Here is a 24,637-nt window from a genome sequence, read left to right on the forward strand (position 1 = left end):
GCGTGAAAGTCCATTTAAAAACTTAGCAGTGTCATATATGTCTCAATCACATTTAGCACAAATCACCAGGGGTAACTTCCACATGTGTGGGAACAGACGTGGTCAGAGGTTAGCTCTGGTCAGATTTTCAAATAGCAGGATTTTGAAAGTTTTAGCATTAAAAGGTCAAAGATTGCTGCAGTGTCAACAAAGAGATAATGAATAATCGGCTCTACCACAAAACAGAAGCCCAGAATGGAGGAGCAAAGTCGAGCGCCTCGTACCAAAGGAAGCTATAAATTCGCTTGGGTTAGACAAGGCGTGAAATTGACCTCATCGGGGGGGCCACAAAGTTCAAATCTGTGGGGTAAAATGCCTTCGTTGGTATTGCTCTTGATTTTCTCTATGAAAAATGCTCTTCTGCATTACGTTATGGAAATGCATGCTTTGACCAGTGATGCACTTTTGAATAAATGCTTCAAAGAATTGTCTTAATAGATGGAGCACTGGCTAATGGCCTATTAATCCCTTGTACACATTATCATTCTCAAATTAAAATTTCATTGAACATTTTTATGGGCATTCTGGTACTTAGCAATGAGCTGCAATAATCCTCTCCTTGACTTGGTGGATCTGCCAAGTTAATGAGCCTCAAAAATCTGTCAACACCACGTTGTAGTAGAATGGATGATTTAAATTCCTCTCATAATAGACTTTAGTCACACAAAAGGCAGATGGAAAAATGGAATGGGGAAAAATAAGGAGCAGTTTAAGCCATGCTAGTGAACAATTATTTGATTGCTTGCTATGATACACATTCACCAGGATGAATAGTAATTACTTTGGTTATCCCTGGACTTTTCCACTGGGAGCATATCTGGTCAGATTCTGAATGTGTCCAGTACATTTTCATCAGCCTCTGCAGCTAATTAGCAAATGTTAGTATGCTAACATGCTCAGCTAAGATGGTGAGGAAATCATTATGTTTGCATGCTCGTCAACTCAGATTATGTCAAAGTGTGAAAAAAGATGGAAAAAAAAAATTCCAGATCTATTAAGGGACAGAATTAAAGGAAAGAGAATATTCCTTTCAAGGAAAAACGTAGCCATTCCAGATTTCAGTGTTAATTTCAAAACTAATTGTTTAGCGTTAGGAAAACTATCACTTTTGGGATTAAAATTCAAAAATCACCACTTTTCAAAGTTCAGTTTTGGTTGCCTGGATCAGAATCAGAATCAGAATCAGAAGGTTTTTATTGCCATATGGGTGAACAGGTTCACAGCATTAGGAAATTGCTGCGGTACTTCGTGCTTACAGAAAAAAAACAAATAAGTATAAAAACTATAAGACAATATACAAGTATACAATTGCAAATATACAGAGATATTAGAGCTATAACTATAGCACAATATTACAAAATTACAAAATATACAGTGCAGAGACTAATTAAAAGATAAAAGAATGTAGACTATATTCCACTAATATGATCTCAAAAACACACACGATCCAGGCAGATAACTTACTTCCGCTGGGAATTTCAAAGTCATGCTCACTATTAGACTGGGCTGTCCAGAAATATCTGCTATCCCGTAGGCCACAATGCAGCCTTTTGCAGCCCATTCAGCGCCCACCCAAGCAGATCAACTGTGACCCGCCTTGTCCTGAGTGATGGTACTGCAGCAGCAGTAACGGTGGGGACTGGAGATGGCATGATATGTGACTGTCAAATAGCACCAGTGGGCCTGCGGGTAATGGTTGCAGACACATGGTCATGATGATGTTTGCCGGCCTCCCATGGTGGTCTTTGATACTGTGCATACAGTAAGTTTTGTACAGCAAAGGAGAAACTGCTTTATTGGAAATCTCATCCTATTTTTTTTTTTATGTGAGGAATTTTTAAAAAATGTCTTATCCTGATGTGCTTCTCACTTGTATACTGCATATACTGTAAAGATGATATGGCTGGGGTATTTTCATCCTCATATCCAGCTGTCACCAAGTGTCAATTACATGATACAATGACAGAGACAGAGAGAGAGAGATGCAGCATATGTGCTGTGCTGGTATTCTATGCAGAAGGGTCGATATCAGTGCAGGGATTTCTTCTACTTGTGCTCAGGTTTCGCTGAGTGACCTCTATGAACACCCACACTTGACTACAGGACACACACACACACACACACACACACACACACACACACACACACACGCACACACACACACACACACACACACACACACACACACACACACTTACAAGCTTAGTCCTCTCCAACTTCAGACACAAACACTTTATATGAGCATCCAAAATCAATGCAACTGATATAGCCAACATGACACATGCACGTACTTCCCCTGCCAAGTGCAATTTTATATCTATGTTTTTCATTAAACTCTGGATGCTGCATGCATGTGAATCTTTTTGATCTGAAACTGTAAACACCTTTTCCAAAAGGTGCTGTCTGGTGACCCGTTGAGCGGGTTTGCGTTAAACGTGAGATGCTGAGCATCTGTTTGAGGGTTTTTCCAAAAGAAGGAGAGCGAAAGATTAAAAACACAGATAAAGCAGACTTCTTTGCTATTTATTACCACACTCTCATCACGCCACGCTCATCACCTTCTCTCCTCCCCCTCTTTCTAACTCTTCCCACAGTGGCCCTCAAGTGGCTGGGTAAGCGGAATGGTGGAAGTTGGCCAGTATGCATTCAGTGCCTTCACTGCTGCAGTATAATTACTCCGGCTAATCAGAGCACTTTACAGCAGCTCCTCTGTTCATCTGTACCCCCTCCTCACTCTCTCCTAACACGCTGCCTCTCTGTCTATCCTTCCCTCCACTCTTCCTATTAACCCTCCCTCACAGAAGGCAGAGCGCTCACTTGAATAGTTTGTAGTACGTGTGCGTATGATGGATGTGTGCACAGCAGGCAATTGAGATAGCGGCTGAGCTGAGACAGAGGGAGAGTGTTTAGTGGCTGATAAAGAGGTCATTGTGCATGTGCTACGCCTGATAGTTGCTCATCTCCACCATGAACTGGCAGCAGTCAAGACATCAACCTCTGCTCAAGACCCTGGGGTTAACTTCATCATAAAGACCTCAGTGGCTCATAAAAATTCAATCTTTTTTTCTCCCCTTTTGGTCCACACCCCGTTAATAAACACATCTCCGTGCACACACAGACCCATGCTCATAAAATCTAAGGCTAGTTTTATTGTTTTAAACCAGCTGCACTGAAAATTAAATTGTTAAAGTTGCACTGCTGCTTCTAAGCACCTATTCTGTTCCAGCTAGTGTATGCAGCCTCTGTAGGCTTATATTTGTCCTTTGGTCTTTAGCCTGTGTTTGTTCTTCATCCAAGAGAAATCGAGAGCATGAAGGAGTTACAATAAAGATGGAACACACTGTACTTTAACCAAATGTGTTGAGTCAGTGTTATGCAAAGGATTGCTCCCAGGAGAGCTGTCATCTTGGCTCAGAATAAGAAAGACAATTTACAACAACTCCTAGGTGAGGCTCATGTAAGTATATGTCTGCATGGAGGGAAGATTCATTGCACCAAAGAGCACTTATAGAAGAATAAGATCATTGAAAGGCCAGTGTAAAGACAAGGCTGTAAGGACTGTAACTTATTTGACAAACTGTGTATACGGCTAGACTATCTGCACACTTTCACTCACTTTCACACCTTCCATTCAAAATCTGTTCTATTTGTGAGCTCAGGTTGCATTGCTAATACCATTAGCCAGCTCTGCATTAGCTGGATGATGTATGGCAGAGCCTAGGAAACCTGACTACATCCCAGGAAAGGTCAAGAAATGCATGTAATACAGACACCCATGTTCCACTCCCTCCTTTTAGACAGAGCCAAATCAATAGTGCAGCTTTAAATAGGTCTCTGCATTATTTCTGTTTCTAAATATGGCATGCACTCGTGCATTGTTTTTCTGTCCCATGAAAGATATTTTCTACTTGTTCTGTAAACCAATCCCCTCATGATAGAATGGCCCTGGCACCATCATGCAGAGAGACAGACCAGCTAGGACTTAATCACAAACAGCAATAAGTCCAGACAAATTGCCCATCAAGATCCAAATGAACTATTAAAGGAATCATCCATAGGTGAATTATGCAACCAATCACGGTGAAGAAACCCAATTATTTGCCATGTCAGAAGAAAGACAGTCATTGGCTGTCACGGTCCACTGAATGTCTTTTTTCATATATCAGTGGTGTGGTTTTCTTTCCATTACTAGTCTTTTTTGGAAGATTGTCCCCTTGGTCAACATCCAACATGCATATAACTGGCAAATAGTGATAGGATCCTTGTTTCCCTGCCTAGTTGAAACATGCTGCACTTGTACAATCAGTTGTGATGAGTGAGGTTTAGTAATAGTCAAAAAACTTCATTTAGAAAAATCATGTTACAGGTGTTACATTTATTGATGATAACTCTTTGGTGGAATTCTTTGATATAATTATTCAGGCTTTGAAAGATGTAACTGGAATTTCTGAGCCAATAATTCCAGAGTATAGAACACTGTACTAAAGCTGCTTTACGCAGGCTAAAGCAGCTTTAGTAGCGGATTCGATATATGAGAGATTTGCCAAGGAGATGTGTAGAAAGGGTATCACTGAGATTAGGTGCTCTCAGCAGATGTGCCAGGATAACAGACTGAGCTTGACTCTGTGGACTGCCTAAAATCCTGAACACTGCTCAATGTGTGGTGTTAAAAGTAATGAAAATAGAATCGGAAAAATGCATCTATAAGTGTTTTTAAAATTGTTGTCTCTATCCTAGAATTCACTTCAGGTGTGAGGATTATGCAGAGTTATAGTTTCTGGAAAGGCACACTGCTATTAAATTATTGAAATGCAATTTTTCAGTGTTGTGAGCATGACAAACACAAGTCTATTTGCCTCCAGTGAGCAAGGCTGGAGATACAAATTTCAGCATGGAATATCTCAAACACTGGACAGTGAAATATCCATATAAACAATTTTTAACACATAATTATGCATTTGTAAAAGCCTCTACAGTTCATTGCAGTGAGGGCTGATGTATAAACAACAGCAACAACAGCACAAAAACAACTTTGTAATAAGATATGTCTCCTTAGAATAAGCTAGAATTGTTTTCACGAACTGTTTCACTCCCTGATGAAGGCTTGTGTGCTGAAACATGATGGAATTTTTACATAAACATATATGATATTTTAGATTATTATTTTAAATGGTCTTAAATGTGCTTACAAATACATTATAATAATTTATAAACCATTTTTAAAGGTTATACTGTGCTTATTAATGCCGAATAGGGGCGCATAAATACTTAGAATACAGGATTACAATACATGGCAACCAGATAGCAGCCCTAAAAAGTCATAACATCTGTGACACCTAAAGTATCTGGGATAGAGTGTCCCAGTGTTTGGCCTTGAAGGAAGCCCCAGGGGTCTCCACAGGGTTAATCCCTGCGAGCGCAGCACAAAGCTAATGAGGAGCAGCCTGAGGTTCTGGTGGGAATTACTGGCTCAGATCTGAACTGGGCTGCACAACTCCTTCCCTACTAGGCTATTGTGCTCAGAGGAGTCTTCAATTTGACTGGACAGCCCCCTTCTGCTCCACCATACGCTGATGAAGGCCATAATCTGTAACCTTCTGCAAACCTTCCCGCCATTTGATGGAAATGCTGCAGTGTTACTAGCTTTTCAAAACAAATGTGTAATATGACAGGAGTGTAGGAGAGATATGATGGATGCATTGTTTTTTCAGAACAGCCCATGCCCATCAGAGTGGGCATGGTGCTGCTGCAAAATGGGAAATTATATTGAATCATTAATGGAGCTCACGATGAAAGAGGAAATAGGACAATTTAGGAAAATTACTTCTTTACAGACATTGCTATGATAGAAACCAGACCCGTCCAGTAGCACAGTGCTCTTCTCACTTCTCTGGCCTCAGCAAAGGCTAAACTCAAAATGATGACCTCGCTAAAACCCCAGACTTTGTTCAGCAAGAATCCATATGGCCTCAATGTTGTGCAATGCACAAAGATCACACAGATGGAGATGTGGTGAGAGGGCCCGAACCTGGTGTGGGGTAGGCTGAGTGTGGGGTGGGTGGTGGATATTTACCCCCTTAGTTGAGGAACATTCCTTCTTTCTGCACATAGCAACTCAGGCAGAACCCATCTCTCTATCAGAAACAGCTGCTATATGAGTGCAGCACACCAGGCATCTGCTTGGGGACTTGGTGACTTGTTAGGAATGATTGTGATATATACGTGGGAATATACACTGGAATTAATATGTTAAGGGTTTGATTTACACACTGGAATTAATGGTTTAGGTGTGTTTGTCTATATTTTATACTATATACAGCTACAACACTGACTGCCATACAACTTTGCACATAATTACTTGGTGCTCAGAGAATTTATCCCTATTTTTGTAATGTGTGGATTTGTCATTTTTCACACAATAATGAAATAGAAATGTATCTTTTTCAGTTAGATATCAAAGTACTGGATGGAGTCCCCTGAAATTTGATACAGCACTCCCCTTAACACTGCAAGCAGGTCAAAATTTTGCCAGTGCTTTTGTTTATGACAACTTATATGCAGCTACATCAAATATTATTATTATTATTACAACTAAAATAGTAAATGTTGCAGATAGCTGGTAAAAATCACCATACTGGCATTGTACAGTACAGCCTTCTCAAAAAGTGAGCACAGAGGCAGAATGCATCATGCTGTATTCTGAAAACATGCCAGCACCAACCTTGAGGAGTGAGATCGGGGAAAAAAAAAGAAAAAGTAAACCTGTGGGTTGAAGTTTACATACACTCATCACGGGCATGAATGTCGTGGTAATTTTGGGCTTTCAGTAATTTCTTTGACCTGTTCTTTTTCCAGGGTGGGATGATTGCACAGCACACATTTTTAATGACTTTAAAAAACAAGAATTGGGTGCATAAGTTTGAATTTATCGCAATTTTCTCTGATCCACACAGGTCAAGTCAGTGGAGAGACATAAATTGTTTTGCCTTCCAGTGTGGACACAATTTAATTGTGTTCTTCGTATTTTTCCATATAGATCCTAACATTCCTACCTATGACACTCCTACCTCCGACATGGATCTGTCTTCATCCTCCTTCCCCAGTATCGTCCTTCCTGATGCCTCTTACAGCCCACTGCCAGGAGGAGAAACAACTACGTCCAGCGCTGGTTCTCCTCGATTCCTCGGTCATGGCCTCAATGAAAACCTCATCCCTATCTACTGCTCTATCCTGGCCGCTGTGGTGGTGGGCCTAGTGGCTTATATCGTCTTTAAGAGGTCAGTTTGTAAAAAGAAATGATTAAAATTGCTCTATGGTCAAGGACATTTGCTCATTTGGAAGTTGGTCCTCATCCAGAATATAGTTTGGTGTAGAATGAGTGAAGAGTGATGGAGATAGTGGCGTGGATGCTGCTGGAAGCAACATCTGCCCCAGGCAACATCTAGTCTAAAAATGGTGAAGTATTAATTCTAGTTGTGGCTGAAGAGGCTTTAAGCCATTTCTGCTAAAACACACAATTTTAAAAACAAAAAATAAACAAAGCACACACACACACACGCACACACACACAGACAGACAAATTAATGAGGACGTGCAACCACACATGCAAGCACTCAGACAGATACAAAACCAGGCTATAACACATTTGAAGCAAGTAAACAAGCTCATTAGAGGCATTGATTGTTTGAAAAGTGCCGACCAGAGGAAATTTGAGTGCCAGATTTATCAGCACAGTCACGCACACATCTGGCTAATACTCCCCATGTACTTACTGTCATGCATAGACAGTCTGTAAATGATGTGACTTTCTTCAGCACTCAGTATTTTATAAGTAGAGGTGTTTATTGTACTGTACCTCTCAATACCTCATGAATACTTTAATCACAGATTTACTGCCCTTTATCTTCTACAAGAAAATAAAAATTTTATACTTTGCTGTTATTTATTTTTTTTTTTACAGTTTTACATGTATTTGTGGTACTAACAATATTCCTGATTTCTAAGATTCTAGTGCCACATATAGCAATGCAGTTTATAATGATGACAGATTAACCATTGAAAACCATAGTATTTTCTGAAGAAATACAAATGCAAGTTCCTCGATTCTAGTAGACAGCTGTCACTGGATTTCAGCAGGATTTTATAAGCTGTGGCTGTTTAGCTAACTTATGCATCTCCATGAATTGTAAAAAAGCATTGTGTAATCTGCACAGAAAAAAATGGAAATAGAGAGAATATTATTTTTGCACAGGACTGTAGAAGTGGTTATTTCCCTTTAATATGAGGATAATGAAGAATATGAATGATGGTGTGACATTTTCCCATTTTGCTATTTTAGGTTTTGATTCAGGAGGAACCTGAACATTAATTGCATTTAGCAAATATATCCAGTAAAGAGCAGAGCAGATGAGTTAGGGTATATCTGATATTGTTAGGTTGTTAGGGTCTGTGCTGTTGTAGTTCCTACAACACAATAAGCAATGTTGTCCCAAGTTTCATTGCAACTGACTAATCATGTTAATGAGATGGTAGTGGGAGAAGTTTGCCTGCAGTTCTTTCTGCCAGAAAGGCTTCCAGACAGAAACACTTTAAAGCAGAAAGGCTTTAAAAACCAGCTGAGGTAATATAAAGAGCAGAGCAGGTTGTGATGGATTAATGGATCCATTTCACCTGCGAGACTGGGTTTGGTGTCATATTAGATTTACTTATTTTTTAAATGTACTTGTTTTGCTTTGGCTTAGGCATCCAAACTATTTGGTTACTACATGTTTGCTCAGTTTCAGTGATGATTGTTAATTATGATGTTGCAGAAACAACACCAACATGGGGACAACAGATACCACACTTTAGATAGTGACTTGAAAGGGTCATTTGCGATGTAACACAATATATGTGGCTCATAATACGATGAGGTTCCTTTATGGTTAAGAATGTGATCATCTATTAGAGCAGAAAATACACCATTTTGTACATTTATTACTTTTTATGTTTTTGGGTTGTTGGGTTTGGACAAGCTAAAAAAATACAGGTTAAGGAAAAAAAAGTGAAGCAAGACTTTAGGGATAGAAAATTTGATTTTGTTGAAAACCATGACAGTTTCTTTATCACACTGGATCTTATCTAATGTGCTACTTCTCCACAGGTGGAATAGCTGCAAACAGAACAAGCAGGCAGCTAATAACCGAGCAGCTACAAACAACCAGATGGTGACACCGGAGGGGGAGAAGTTGCACAGTGACAGTGGGATCTCGGTGGACAGTCAGAGTCTGCAGGAGCAGCAGCAGCAACAGCAGCAGCAGCAGGCCCAGGCTGAAGTCCAGGCTCAGCCTTCACACTCTCACACACAGGAACAGATAGGTAAGCTCAAACCGTAATCCTAGCTCTTCACCCTGTGGTGAATGTGTAATTAAGTATCAAAAATTCTTCATCTTTCAACAGCAATAGATCCAGGGTCCTCCCTTGCTTATTACAATTCAATTTCACAGTTCCATGAACGCACAGTGTGGAAATTGCGTGACCGTGTTCCAATAAAATGATAAGCTTGATGGGAGCTGAGGAGCTTCACTTCATAAAAACCTGGCCTCTCATCAGAGAAACTTAGACTCATCCCAGACTGAATTCGTTTTGCGTTCACGTGGTTGTATTTTAGGTGCCAAGAAAAGTCAACTTCAATTAAATCAAAATATCCTACTCAGATTTTGTGAATGTGTATAGTGGTTTTTCAGCATTGTGCAAGCTTTTCTCTCAGAGGGAAGAGACATTTCTCTGAGATTTGAGATCAAAAGCAATATATCACCTAGCAGCAGGACTAAAATCTATATGTAGCTGCCAAAAGCAGATAGGTGATGCCAAGTCTTACAGGTATGCATGCTGTATTAGATGCAAGGAATGTACAGGCTATGACTGTGGGGAACGCTCTGTCAAAATAAGGTTAAAAATTTCAGTGTTGACAGAAGTTTGACACAGATTCAATCTTAGCCAGTATATTGGAGAAATGTATAGACTACGTATGTAACTGTATATGTATGATCGGTATTTGTCTTTACCACTACTCCTCCATATATTTGTCTCTGGGGACTTGGGAAGTGTTTTGAATGTAGATCTTTAGGACAGATTTTGTAATGCAGGCTCAAAAGCCAGACAACATCTAAAAGGTTTGTTTGTAAGATGAACTCAATAAATGACTTCTGGCTTAGAACCAACATTATGCACTTTACTGATCTATTATAAAGCAATTTACCATGTACTTAATTTACTTCTTGTAATGCAGTGCATTAAGAGAGAGAGAAAGACAAAGATGAAGTTTTTTGTTTTTGTTTGTTAAAGTCATCTGCTACTACTCTCTTAATATAGCTATATTATATTAAGATAACTTAGAGAATATGTTTTTATTTATGGTACTTTGCAATTTTTGGCTCCAATCCCTAAGTTCTGTGCTTCCTACTAAAAGCACAAGTCCTTCAAAAAAAAAAAAAAATCAAGAATATATGGTTTATTTTTTAATATGAAGCATTTTAAAAATAAGCTGGGAACTGTTCTTTATAGACAGTAGGATCAGGGGAAATTTGGGCATTTTCGGGACTAATTTCAGTAACAGATTTATAAATATTAGTCCACAAGTGGGGGTTAGAGCAGCACAATGGTACATGTTGGATTATCTTTTACAAATGTGTTTTAATAGTTTGGACGACAGTAGTACTGTTGGTATGATCAAGCTTTGCTTTGTTTATTAGGATCAGCATAGTAATGGGATTTGCTCACAATAACAAATAAAGTATAAAAGAAAAATAATTCACCAGTATCATCTTTTCAATACTATCAACAAAAATAAATAAATAAAAACAATAAATGATTATTATATTTGAGCCCATCCATCCATCCATCCATCCATCCATCTTCTTCTGCTTGTCTGGGCCTAAGCAGAGAAGCTCAGACTTCCCTCTCCCCATCCACCCCCTCCAGGTTATCCTGGGGAACACCAAGGCATTCCCAGGCCAGCTGAGACATATAATCTCTACAGTGTGTCCTGGGTCTGCCCCAGGGTCTGCCCCAGGGTCTCCTCCCGCTAGGACATGCCCAGAACACCTCACCCAAGAGGCACCCAGGAGGCATCCTAATCAGATGCCTGAACCCCCTCAACTTGATCTTTTTGATATGGAGGAGTAGCAGCTCTACCTCTTGAATGTCTACACTCTTCACCCTATCTCCAAAGGAGAGGCCACTCACCCTTTGGAGGAAGCTCATTTGTCGCTTGTATCCACAGTCTTGTTCTTTTGGTCACTACCCAAAGTTTGTGACCATAGGTGAGGGTAGGGTCATAGATTGACTAGTAAATCGACAGCTTTGCTTTAATGCTCAGCTCTCTCTTTACCACAACAGACTGAGGCAGTGTCCACATCACTGCAGCCTCAGCCCCGATCCGTCTGTCAATCTCCTGCTCCCCTCTCCCTTCACTCATGAACAAGACCCCAACATACTTAAACTCCTCCACTTGGGGTAGTAACTTGTCCCTGACCCAAAGTGAGACATCCACCCTTTTCTGGCTCAGAACCATGGCCTCAGACTTAGAGGTCCTAATTCTCATACCTTCTGCTTCACACTCAGCTGCGAACTGCTCCAGTGCGAGTTGCAGGCCACCATCTGATGAAGCCAACAGGACCACGTCATCCACAAAAAGCAGAGACGAGATTCTAGGCATAGCCAAGGTGGAAGCCTTCTGCCACATATAATTTTTATGTACAGAAATTCCTACATAAAAATTATAAACAGTATTGGTGACAAACTATGATTCCCAATAGTTGGAGCACACCCTCTGGTCTGCCTTGAAGATGGCAACCACCAACCCAGTCTGCCAATCCAGTGGCACTGCTCCAGATCAACCAAGACAGCCCTATAACATCCAGAGTCTACAGCAACTCAGGGCAAATCTCATCCACCCCAGGGGCCCTGCCACCAAGGAGTTGTTTAACTACCTCAGTGGCCTTGCCCCCGGTAATGGGCGAGTCACCCCTGTCGTTCTTTGACTCTGCTTTTGTGCCAGTGGGATTATAGAGGTCCTCAAAGTATTCCTTCCACTTCCCCTCCTGACTTGTCTGACGGTTTGCCAGAATCACTTTGAGGAGGTCCAAAAGTCTTTTCCATAGCCTCACCGAACTCCTCCCACACCTGAGTTTTTGTATCAGCTACCACCCAAGCCGGGTTTCACTTGACTTGCTGGTACCCATCAGCTGCCTCCGAAGTACCACAGGCTAACCAAGCCTCAAATTACTCTTTCTTCAGCTTGATGGCTCCCTTCACCTCTGGTATCCACCATCTGGTTTGGGGATTACCACCATGGCAGGCACCGCATTGCAGCTGCTGCTCCTTGCAGCAGCCTCAACAATGGAGATGCATTTGGGTCCTCAGCCTCTCTTGCAATTCTATCAAAGTTCTGCCAGAAGTGGGAGTTGAAGAACTCATGGATAGGGGCCTCTGCCAGGCATTCCCAGTGCACCTGCACATGTTTAAGTGCACCAAGTCTGTCCCCCATCACCAGGTGATGATCAGTTGACAGCTGAGCTCCTCTTTTCACCCAAGTGTCCAGAACATACTGTCACAGATCTGATGATGTGACTACAAAATTGATCATTGACCTGTGTTCTAGGGTGTCCTGGTGCCACGTGCACTTATGGACATGCTTATGTTCGAACATGGTGTTTGTTATGGACAAACTGTGGTTTGCACAGAAGTCCAGTAATAACACCACTTGGGCTCCAATCAGGGAGGCCGTTCCTCCCAATAGCAGCCCTCCAGGTCTCACTGTCAGGAGTGCTGAAGTTACCCAGTAGGATGACAGAGTCACATGATGGAGCACGCCCAAGCACCCCATCCAGTAACTCCAAGAAAACTAGGTACTCTGAACTGTCATTTGGTGCATAATTGCAAACAGCAGTCAGGATACATTCCCTGGCTTGAAGGCGGAGGGAAACAACCCTCTCGTCCACCGGTGAAAACTCTGACATACAGGCAGTAAGCTGAGGGGATACAAAAATACCCACCCCAGCCCACCGTCTCTCACCGAGGGCAACTCCAGACTGGACCAAAGTCCAGCCCCTCTCCAGGAGACTGGTTCCAGAGCCCAGGCTGTGCATTAAGGTGAGCCTGACTATATCTAGCCAGTATCTCACAATCTCAGTCACTAGCTCAGGTTCCTTCCCCACCAGAGAGGTGATGTTCCATGTCCCAAGGATAGCTGGTGTTTGGTCCACCAGAGCCTCTGTACTTGACACATATGAGCCCAATTATGTCAAACTCTACCCATCTTTTATGACCATCTAATTATACTTTTGTATCAATATACGATCAGGTGATTCCATTCACTGCATAGCACTGACTATATAAACACAAAGAATGTAGCTCTGTGCACTGTAGATAATTGTCACTGAATGTCTGGAACAAAAGAGCATAACCTTTAAACAGAAGATGGGAGAATAACAGTAAGTGCTGCAGGAATGAGAAGTGGCCTCTGCGCAATACTGAACAATCCATCGTCCTTCAGTTCTCAAATGGCACTTACAAAATGAAACCAGCCTTTCTATTTGATTTATCCGCATAAATGTGAGTTTTATTATCATTTTTTTCGAATCTGAAGACGTCTTAAGTTCAGTCGTGATCCTGTTTTCAGTATTGTCGCTCATCCTGTTCCTTCTTAGGATTTCATTTTTCCCTTCCAAGGCATATTGTGTAAAGATTAAGAAATGGTTATACAGGGATAATGGCATGCTCAGACAAACAACTGACAAATCCTTGCTTTTACAATCCACACCACTGTGTCTTGTCTAGGATACCCATTACATTCTAATGAGGCCTGGAAAAAGCTTATTTTGTTCTCGTGTTTTGTTTGAGTACCTCTTTTCATTCTTCCACTCAACAAATGCGAAGCCCACTGTATGTCAAAGAAGAGAAGGAATTTCTTTTGGAGGCACAGCTTGGCATTGGTTCATTGAGAGGATGACTGCCTGCTTAACACTGTCACCTCTTTAACGGATTGGCTCATTAGCAGGTGTTACGAGATGGGATCCAGGCCTGGGCTCCAAATCTGATGTAGTATCAGTGTTTAGCACGTGCTAATTGGCATTACCACCGTCTGTCGGTGCGGAAGCCATTAAAAAGGCAGCAAATGTGCCTGTGCAGGGGGTTGTGCGCTCTTACACAACCAACTGGGACTGTAAAAAAGCAAGGGGGTGAGAATATGCACCATAAATCCATGATAATCGCAGGGGGTTTCCTGTTTCCACTGAACCATTTTTAACTGGTAGCTAAAGTAATGGGAACAGCTTCAGTCAAAACAACTCAACAAAGGCTTTTAAAAACAGAAACCGAGCAATGAAAATGTCCCCTTGCTTTGACTGACATACTCAGAGAGGGTATTCCCTGCATGAATCACTGGTGAGGGGTGAGACCTCCAAGATGAAGAGTGCTCAGTCTTATTTCTGTCTGCTCATCTCCATTGAAAAGAACCATCTCATCTCTGCAGTGCCCCTCCCTTCATCCTCATAACCTCATTGCCTCTTCTCCCTCTGAATTGTGCAGATTGTATGTGATTAAAATTTAAATAAGACCCTATTGCCCACCCATTCATTCTTGTCCTGATTTTGACCTCACAGTTCACACCAAATGGAGTCAATGCAGCTGTCAGTCAAAAACCAACTGAAGGATTGTCAGGGTTATTAAAAACAATCCTGATGATTAAAGGGTACAAATTTGATGTTAGAGCGTCAAAACTGGCAAATGTCCAGTCCTAGATATATGTATATATACACATACAGGAGAAAATCTGTTGCTTGGTATTCCTCGGAAAGCCACTAAAAGAAACCTTGCTGAAAACCCTGAGGAAGATCAGTCTTTATTGCAGCACTACAGTCAACCTCCCTCACGGGGTTGTAGTTATGTTTCATGTTACATGTGGGATTGTGTTTGAGAGCCTATGGTACCTGCAGAATCTCAAGCAGTACATTCTTTAGTCTGTAACATCATACAGCTGCAAGTTACAGTAATAATGCAGCTGAGTCATGTTACAAATCACTAATGCGATTTCTGCAACACAAGAGGGATGACTCATAACTGGTTGTCATCCTCCCACATTAGCAAGTTTGCAAAAACTTCTCTGGGTGGAAGTATTCTCACTGCTATTATTATCTGAGCAATGAGGATAGTAGTAGACAATAAATACCCTGTGTGAAATAACTGAGTATATATTTGATGGACAGTAGAGCTGCAATGAGTCGACTAACTGATTAATTTAATTGGCAGCTATTTTAATAATGAGTTAAATGGTTTGATTACCATCAGACTGTTGGTTCAACAAATCAACACACCTGGTGATGTCAACAAGGATTTGGGGAATTTTTTTTTTCCCTCCAAAGCTGGAGTCAAATCCACTTTCTAGGAGCAAACAGGCCTCAGGACCTAAACTCACAACTAAATTAATATTAAAGTCCACCCATGCTCAGTCCTGATTAATATTCAGCTTCCCTTTATCATCAGAATGCAGCAACAAATTCCTGTAGTTCTGCTGACTACTCTTTTAAATTAGCCTCTGGGGACAACCAGTAGCTCGGGCTTCCAGTGTAGAGAGCAGACATCTGGTCCAAGACTTCCTGTTCATTCTTTACAAAGACAGATTTTAAAAAGCTAAAAAAAAAAAGTTATCGTCAGAGCCAAGCTTGTGAGTTCACTCTTTTGCTCTCACCATGGACTGTTTATTGGCATTGAACCCAAGCCTCAGATATGATTCGTAAATAGAACGTGAACTATAAATGGACTGCATGATTGGATACACAAATGTTGACCCTTTCTTAGAGGTTGCACATGTGCATATGCAGATAGCTGTTAAAAGAGATTGTGGAGCAGTTTGTCTGATGACAAAGAGAAATGCAGACGAGGAAATAGACAAATTTAGCCAAGAAGTTTCTAATTTAGGAAGAAAATACAGTATTCACGTAGGATACAGTTCATCAAGTAAATACAATAATATGTTACCTGTCAAACTGCCCTAAAAAGATGCAAAATGGCTGTAAGTGAAAGGAAAGAGTAATAAGATAAGCTCTGAAATGAATATCAAGAGTGATAAGTAAAATATCAAAATGAGAAACAAGTACATATTTGAAATTAGTAAAACATTGCCTCTTTAACTTTTCCTTGGAGTTCTTGTGACAATCATGAGGCCGTAAAAACATAATCTCAATTGGCTAATTTCAAAGCTTTACAGTGCCTTTGGATTCAGTCAGGATTCCCTGAATGTTCTGATTGGAAAAAGGAAAAAAATGGTCAGTAACAAGGCTTTGCTCTGATGGTGAGTTCAGAGTAGACCTGATTGAACTTGTTCAGTGAAAGGCAGCTTGTATTGATTCTCGGAATGAGATCGGACTCTATAAAACATCGGGTAGCCATATGGCGATTATTATCAATGCTGCCTCCTAAATGAGGTGCATTGCCAGTTCAGAAACAGTCGGACTGAAGCAGAAGTACAGGTGCAAGCCACTGTGTGTGTTTGTGTGTGCGCCTGAACTTGTGTGTGTGATACAGATGGCTGGGCACTGGCCAGTGTCAGAGTCTCTCTGTTCTGTGTCACTGAGGATGCCTGTAGAGTGTCTGTTTAAGTAGGAAGGAAGAGAGGAGTGTTATGGACTGTCACTGGACATAATCAGAGTACATGGGGAAAGGAAGCAGAGAAGTTGGGTGTAGCAATCTGTGCTAAGATGTTTGGGAAAAAATATTTTGTAGAGAGAGCAGACCGGAGAAAGAGGGAGGGAGCGACACTATAGGTAGTCCCCTCTTCTAAAGGTTTAAGATAAACTGTTGTATTACACTTCACTTCCACAGAATGCATTAACAGACACAAAAGTGACCCACCAGACTTCAGGGTCCTCTCAGAAATGCCTCTTCAGTCCAATGGTGTTTCCATGGCTTCCTTCAATTGACACCAGGTTTAGAGGTTTGTGGGAAAAGCGAGCATTTGTTTCTCATCCTCATCCAGCTAATGATCCAGTTTAACTTTGTGGGTGACACCATAGGGCCCTCTACAGGGTAGAGTGTGATTATCCAGAGTTTTAGATGTTTTACATGACTTACAGTTAGCAGTTTCTATTTTGGTGAATGGATAGTTATAATTTGGGGGAAATTTAATTGAAAACATTTGTTCATGATTGAGAAAGTTTTTAAGATACAAGGAGAAGAAGATAGAAGAAGGAGCTTTTCAGTCAGAGACACAAGAAACAGTGTTGAATTAACAGGTAAACAGGTATGAATTAAATTTCAAGATTAAAAAAAAAGAGCTCTTCAAACCAAAAACCACCAGTGTCTTCCATTCACAGGCTGACATGCATTTTTTTTTTCTTCTCTGCAGTGGTTAGGGTGGATGGGGGTCCCCAGCCTGACTCGCCTCCCCCTAAAGTCTGAGAAAGTGGAGGCCTAAGACAAGAAGAAGACAGTGGGGACTTAAACAGTGGACCAAAAGGAAAGCAGGCAGCCACAGGATGTAAACACAGACTCTGATTTATATCTGAAGCTGCCACAGAGTGACAACTTGACTGATACGGACCTCCCAGCACTTTTGGGCCACACTTTGACTCTTCATCCCTGCATATAGAGTCTGTCATTCAGTGTGCCTGGACATAATCTCTTTGGCAATATCAACCAAAATCTGCACCTGTGTTTCACAGATAGGTAGATATATGCCAATGCATCTTGTATTACCTGACTATTCCAGTATGACTTATGACATAATTCTCACTAGCTGCCGGTTTAGAACCTTCTATTCCTCTCTGAGCTTTTCATTTTCTTTTAAATTTAATGATCACTTGCAATGAAACATCTATGCCTGATAGGTAAATAGGCAGAAAGACACTTCATTATTGCCCCCCCCCTCCGTGCATCAAAGAGAGAAAGGGAGCTGGTTCCGCTCACATCTTCCTCTGTGGTGTCCCACTCTTGGATAATCCTCTGCCTCTCTCCACAAGATTCACTCTATTAGACCCCCACTGTCATCAGCGATACAAAAAGCAACAGGGGAGTTGTGAGTCACTCCCAACTTCTTCTGAAATTTCTTTCTCTTGTATCATTTAACCATAGATGTGTTTCATGTCATGTTGTTTTATAAAATGTCTGCGTCATTGTTTGCGATTAGGTACAGCGACTGATGCAAGTGACTCATATTTGGAGAAAGAGGTGAACTTTTTTTTTTTTTTACCTCAGTGAGATGCTTCTTTCTGAGACTCTGTCACTAATCTAACCCCCTTCACAGCACCTGGAAGGATTGTGTTTCAGTAATTTCATGCTTATAATTTAACATGCGCAAATGTTTATCTTCTGTTTATGGTGCGGTACTTTAATTTTGTGGCTTGAGCTACATGGCTGATTCAGCAGTGGTCCTCCACAGTCCTCCATGGAGCCTGGATATGAAAAATGAGGGGGAACATATCTGCAGTGTGGAGGTCTGCTGACTCACTGCAATGAGTTAACTTGTCTGATGGGAAGGGGAAACCATCTAATGAGCAAAAAAAAAAAAAACAACAAAAAAACTACGTCATCAGTGCTCATTAAACTGGTGCTTAAATGAATCTGGGACACAAAATCAGCAACAAGGAATCCCATCTATAACAATTTACGCTTACTGAGTGGAAAATTGGGACAACCCTCAGAGGCACACTTTCATTTCACAATCCTCGCAAGCAACTCCATCTCCACATACTCACTATTGCAGTCTCTCATGCAGCTTTGTCTCAGCCTGATAAACAGTGTGGAGGTGCTAATGCTCACATCAACACAGGACCCATTAGAGAGACATCCTGACAGGCAGGTAGTAATTACCTCAGGGTTTCAGCTTCATTTACCCTCTGCTCCACTCTCATTGGGATTAATGCTGTGGACAACAGAGAGGCCCTCACTGAAGCCTCGATGTGACATTACAAATCCTTTATCCCACTCTGAGGCTGCTGACATTTATTACATTGCCCTGGTGATATAAAAGCACTTAGTCCAGGCTCACATCTAAGACGTGGCAACACCTTTTATCAAGGAGGACCACTTTTATGCTGCCCCCTTCCTGCTGCCTAAAATAACTGTAAAAGCAATCGACATAGATACCCTGAAAAAGACTGTAGCTGAGCTCAACTGCACTGCTTGAGCATTCATTCCTTCAGGGGCACATACCTTCTCAGGGTCCCCCTCTGTGTGGATAAATTTATGAATAGCTCTGTGGAAAATTTGTGTAAAACATCTGTAGTTGTGTAATAGAGCTGCTAAGTAGACAAATACAGATATAAAGCAGCATAGGACAACATGGGTTGATATAGATACAAAATTCCTACAGGATTTAAAAACAGAATAATTTAAAGGAATAGCTGGGTATTTTCTGAAAATACTTATGTACTTTTTTTTTTTTTTTTACTAATGTGTTGATGAGAAGATTGATACAGTCCTCAAATCTGTACATTAAATATAATGCTCTCTGAAGCTGGTTAGCTTAGCTCTGAATAAATACAGTAAAAAGGGGGATAGGTTTTGCCTGACTCTGCCTCATGGTCAGAAATCCACCTACCCGCACCTTAAAGTTCCCTAATAAACACAACACTTCTCTTTAGTTTCATGCAAAACCTCACATGTAAAAGACACCTGTTGTTTTAGAATGGGGATTATTTGTTACACCGTTATCTATCGACAAGCTGATGTGTTTTCTTGTTAGCAGAGCTTGTAGAATTTAATGAACACTAGATAGGAAATGTCACATAGAGAGAAGAAGACAGAGAAAGTGAGTCATTATACCCCGCATGCATCAATCACACGGTCACCAACAGCTCAAGACAATTAAACTTTCTCTTCACTTGTGATTCATGAATCACTGCAGCATAATGAATGGAAGCAAATAAAATGCTGCTGTCCTTTTCTCACACCTCCTCAAGCTGCTGCGGTGCGGACATGTGACCACACACACACACACACACACACACACACACACACACACACACACACACACACACACACACACACACACACACACACACACACACACACACAGTGTATGATTCTCTCCTCTATTGTAAGAGCTGGTATGAGTCATCCTGATCCCAGCTCTGGCAGTGACATTAAAGCAGAATCTGCTACAGTATGAGTGACCAGGGTGTTGATTTAAAAGGAAAAAAAAAAAACAGTCCTCGACTGCACCCCTGCACCCCCACCCCGAGGCCCAATCAGCCCTCCAGCAGTGAGCTCATATACCCTGAACTGACTTATTCTGTTTCTCCAACAGCTTGTAAAGTGAGACACACTGCAAGAATGTACAACCTGAATATAAACAGAAAAATATGCAAGACAAATTCAAGGATAAGGTTTGAGTAGCCCTAAGTTTTTGTTGTAAATTGTTTTGGTTTTTCTGTGTCTTTGTTTGTATGAATAATATTACACTTTTGGAATCAGTACTTTTTCTAACTGATGTTATTTTGTAGCACTTATTAGACATAATATGAATGCACTCAAAGAGTGTACCACAGTTCAAGTGCCTGTGTACAGTGTCCAGTGTCTTTGAGTTCAGATGTTTGACTAGTTTTTATTTTGCAGTTTTCCACTTATTTTTATTTTATTTTATTTTATTCTTTTCGTTGCATTTTAAAAAATATTTTCAGAGCTAATGAAAGTTTTTAGTAAATCGAAGTCAGCACTATAGATGAACCTTGGAGACGCAAGCAAACTGTATAAACGTGGCACCAATATAAAGAGACTTACAGTACAAATAGGTTGCCGGTGAACACATACTGTATGTTAACATGCTATAAATACTGGCAACTAACAGGATCATGTAGCATTGTATAAATATGCCACCCAGGACTTCTACTCTAAAACTCACATATGCTATTTGCCAATAGAAATCAGCTCTACAGTACAGAGTTTTTGCATGTACACTAAGTTTATCACATACCTCCATCTCAGAGGCAGCAAGACATGTAATCTACAGTAACATGAAGTCTATGGGGAGGTTCACTGTGATTCTCTATGATATTATTACTTGATACAGACAGATCAGGACCCGGTCCCAGAAAAGCTGAATGTCATCTGCAGTAACCTACTAATGTAAAATGCATTGTGTAAATGTGAATTTCTTAGAGTTGATACAAGATACAAAAATACACTATAAAATGTATAAAAACAAAAATGTGTGCAAGTGTAATGAACATCCATATTAAAATAAACAGAGATGTCATTGCATTATTTGTCTAGTTTGTCATTGTAGCGAGACTGAGACTGGTTACGTTCACATACACAGTTAAATTTAATGCTAGCATTATTAGTTTAAGGAAGAGCTTGTTGCCAAACCTGCTTGTTGAACAGGGATAATAAAAAGACTGACAGTCTCATAACTGTTTAGCAAATATGAAGTTTAAGCCAGCTGCCTATTAGCTTAGTGTAGCTCAAAGAAAACAGGGGAAACAACTAGCCAAGCTCCATCCAAAGGTAACAAATGTATCCCTACGATAAAGATATTCTATGTTTAATATTTTGTGCAAAAGGAACACTTGCCAAATTTAATTACGCTGTTACATTTTTTTATTGCCAAACTTAAAAACATGAGAAGAATTATGCGATTGAGGCTTAATAAGCCTGTTTGGTAAATGTAAATGCTTTTATAGCCTGGTGGAAATCTGTGTCTTCCTAGTTTTGGAATTGCAGATCACTTTTCAGGCTCTGAGATATTTTTAGGCTGTTTTAATTGTACACTTCCATTTCAGATGATGTTCAAATCAGCAGACTCCAAAAGCTGTAGCGTGCAGGTTTTCAGTCAGTTTGAATCCACCCTCTGAAATAATCTTTCATTTTAAGCTTCTTGACTGACTGCATGACCTTTGCATCATTTTCTTTTATTTCCTGAAATACATTATTTCCTCTTTCCCTTTTCCGTTTAATGCATTTTTGCTGCATGGCTTTTATTTACTCGGCTTCACATCAAAATGAGTGAATCCCAGGAGTTATAGAGCGTCTAAACATTTGCATATAGGTGGAACAGTAGTGCAGTGGGTAGCACTGTTCCCTGATGGCAGTAAGGTTTTAGGTTGGAACCTTCATGTTTACTGGAGTCTTTCTGTGTGGAATTTAAATGTTCTCCCTATGTCAGTGTGGTTTTCCATCCTCCCACTGTCCAAACTGGCATGTTAGATTAGTTGGCGATTCTAAATTGGCGAAATTAAATGCAAATTTCAAAGTGTGGCTTGTAGCCCAAAGAGCTTGTAGAGCTAAGTAAGACCAGAACAGCACTACATAAAATGTTGGTATATTTTCAGCCCATCATATTGTAACTGGTGAAATTTAGAGGCACTTGTAGACCGATTTGTTAGCTGGGGACACAACCAGACCAGCTACAGCTGTGGTCAAAAGTTTACATACACTCCGCATGGGCATGAATCTCATGGTAATTTGGGTCTTTTAATGATTTCTTTGAACTGTTCTTTTTCCACAGTGGAATTATTGTACAACACCCATCTTTAATGAAAAGAATTGGGCCCACATGTTTGAATTATTTTTGATTTTCTCTAATCCACACAGGCTCAAAATTATACATACAGGCTCAAATATATACATACACTGACATAAATATTTTAATAAGTGGCGTTGAAGGGCCTACAATGTCTTTTAACTCAATAAGGCTAGAGCCTATTAACTTCTTGTTGGTGATCATGATTGATGACAACGGGTAGAATTGGTTTCTCTTTGCCAGTATAAAAAAGGTACTCAGGACCAATATTCAGAACAATGGGAAAAGGACATCAGTGAAGATCTAATAAGGAAAACTGTAGATTTACACAAGTTGGGATGGTCTCTTGGAGCCATTTCAAAACAACTGCAAATTCCAAGATCATCAGTTCAAACAACTGTATGCAAGTACACGTTATTCAGATGTGTCACTACATTGCCAAAGTCTGGAAGAAGACCTAAATTGTAACCCTCAGATGAGGGGAAATTGGTTAGGATGTTCAGGAACAACCCAGGGATCACCAAGACTCAAGCCTGCCATGAACTGGAAACTGCTTGAACACCGGCGTCACCGTCCACATTGAAGCCAGTTTTACATCATCATGAGCTGAGAGTTTGCTAACCAAGAAAGAAGCTCCTGTTCCAAAACGGACACCTTGAAACCCAACTGAAATTTGCAGCAGCCCACACAGACAAGCCAAATACCTTCTAGAGAAACGTTTTATGGTCAGATGAGACAAAGATTGAACTATTTGGCCACAAAGACAAAAGACATGTTTGGAGGAGTAAAGGCGAGGCTTTCAAATCCAAGAACACTGCACCAGCTATCGTACTCTGGGGCTGTTTTTGGCAGTGGTACTGGTGTGCTGAACAAAGTGGATGCAATAACGAAGAAGAAAGACAACCTCCAACAACTGTGTGTTCCAATAGGACAATGATCCCAAACACACATCAAAACTGGCTTTGGAATGGATAAAGCAGGCCAACATCAAGCTTCAGGAATGACCTTCCCAAGTCAAACTAGAGCCCCAATTTTTTTAAGGAATTTGAAATGTGTTGTGTACAATCATTCTACCCTGGAAAAATAAAGGTTCAAAGAAATCATTAAAAGCCCCAAAATTACCATGAAATTAATAATCATGATGAGTTTATGTAAACTCGTGACAACAACTCTATTTCCTCCTCATGCTAAGCTAAGCTAACTGGCAGTTCCACACTACAAATGACAATGGTGTTTATCTTTGAATATCTCCAAAAGGGAAGTAATTTTAAAGATTTTTTTTAATCACTGTCTTTTTATTAAAGTTTGTTTTCCTTTATACATACAAATAAAAAAAAACAACAAAAAATAAAAAATAAAAAGCAGTAGGTAAAAAAGAACCAAATATATAATAATACTACCATTCAAACATAACCCAAGAAAGAAAGATAAATAAGAGGAAAAAAACAAAATAAATAAATACATTTGGAAAAATATTCCCTACAAAGTAATCCCATTCAATCCTACCCAGGTCACTGCCATAGGTCTACACATTTCATCCTTACCTCTAACAGGAGCGGGGCTTGTATTTTAAAAAATGAATTCATCATTTTAAAGATTTTGAACAATTTCTTTAAATCAACAGGTGAAGTTATTATACACAGATGGTGGGAAAACCCCAGCAAGATTGTAGTTGTTTGAAGAAATATATTAACTTATTCAAAATATTTCAAGAACTGAACATAGGTGTCAGAATCTCAAGGAGCCATCCGCATTTCAAATATCACAGACTTAAAGTTTGGCTGAAAGCCAGTTTCTGTTGTTTTTTTTCTCCTTCTTTTCAAAAAACACCCAATGGCACTGTGAAAATGACCTCAAGCAAATGAAAATAAAATGCTTAAACCAGAAAGAATGGAGGATTGGACACGCTGCCAAACCACAGTTAAAAGCAAGACCACATGTGAAAGTCCACTGGACCCAGAGTGCGGTTCTCTACAGTCTTATCATAACTTAAACATTTCAGGTTCCAGCTGGAATTATTTTTCCTGCTACATGTCACAGATTAATCCCCAACAACAAGACCTTCATTGACAGAGAAATGGCATAATACAAAGAAAA

The 24,637-nt window shown here is 40.3% G+C and overlaps 1 protein-coding gene across 1 annotated transcript in view; it reads left to right on the forward strand.

Annotated features, from left to right (window-relative positions):
- Positions 1-21,246, forward strand: part of LOC115784161 (tumor necrosis factor receptor superfamily member 16-like) — a 32,060-nt gene extending 10,814 nt beyond the window's left edge. The window contains exons 4-6 of the mRNA XM_030735276.1: positions 7,076-7,316; positions 9,182-9,396; positions 17,426-21,246. Coding sequence (XP_030591136.1) covers positions 7,076-7,316; positions 9,182-9,396; positions 17,426-17,478 — 509 coding nt within the window. The 3' untranslated portion in view covers positions 17,479-21,246. The remainder of the gene's footprint in view (positions 1-7,075; positions 7,317-9,181; positions 9,397-17,425) is intronic.
- The last annotated feature ends 3,391 nt before the right edge of the window (positions 21,247-24,637 follow it).

This window comes from Archocentrus centrarchus, chromosome 8 (assembly GCF_007364275.1).
Source record: "Archocentrus centrarchus isolate MPI-CPG fArcCen1 chromosome 8, fArcCen1, whole genome shotgun sequence".
Classification (NCBI taxonomy): domain Eukaryota; kingdom Metazoa; phylum Chordata; class Actinopteri; order Cichliformes; family Cichlidae; genus Archocentrus; species Archocentrus centrarchus.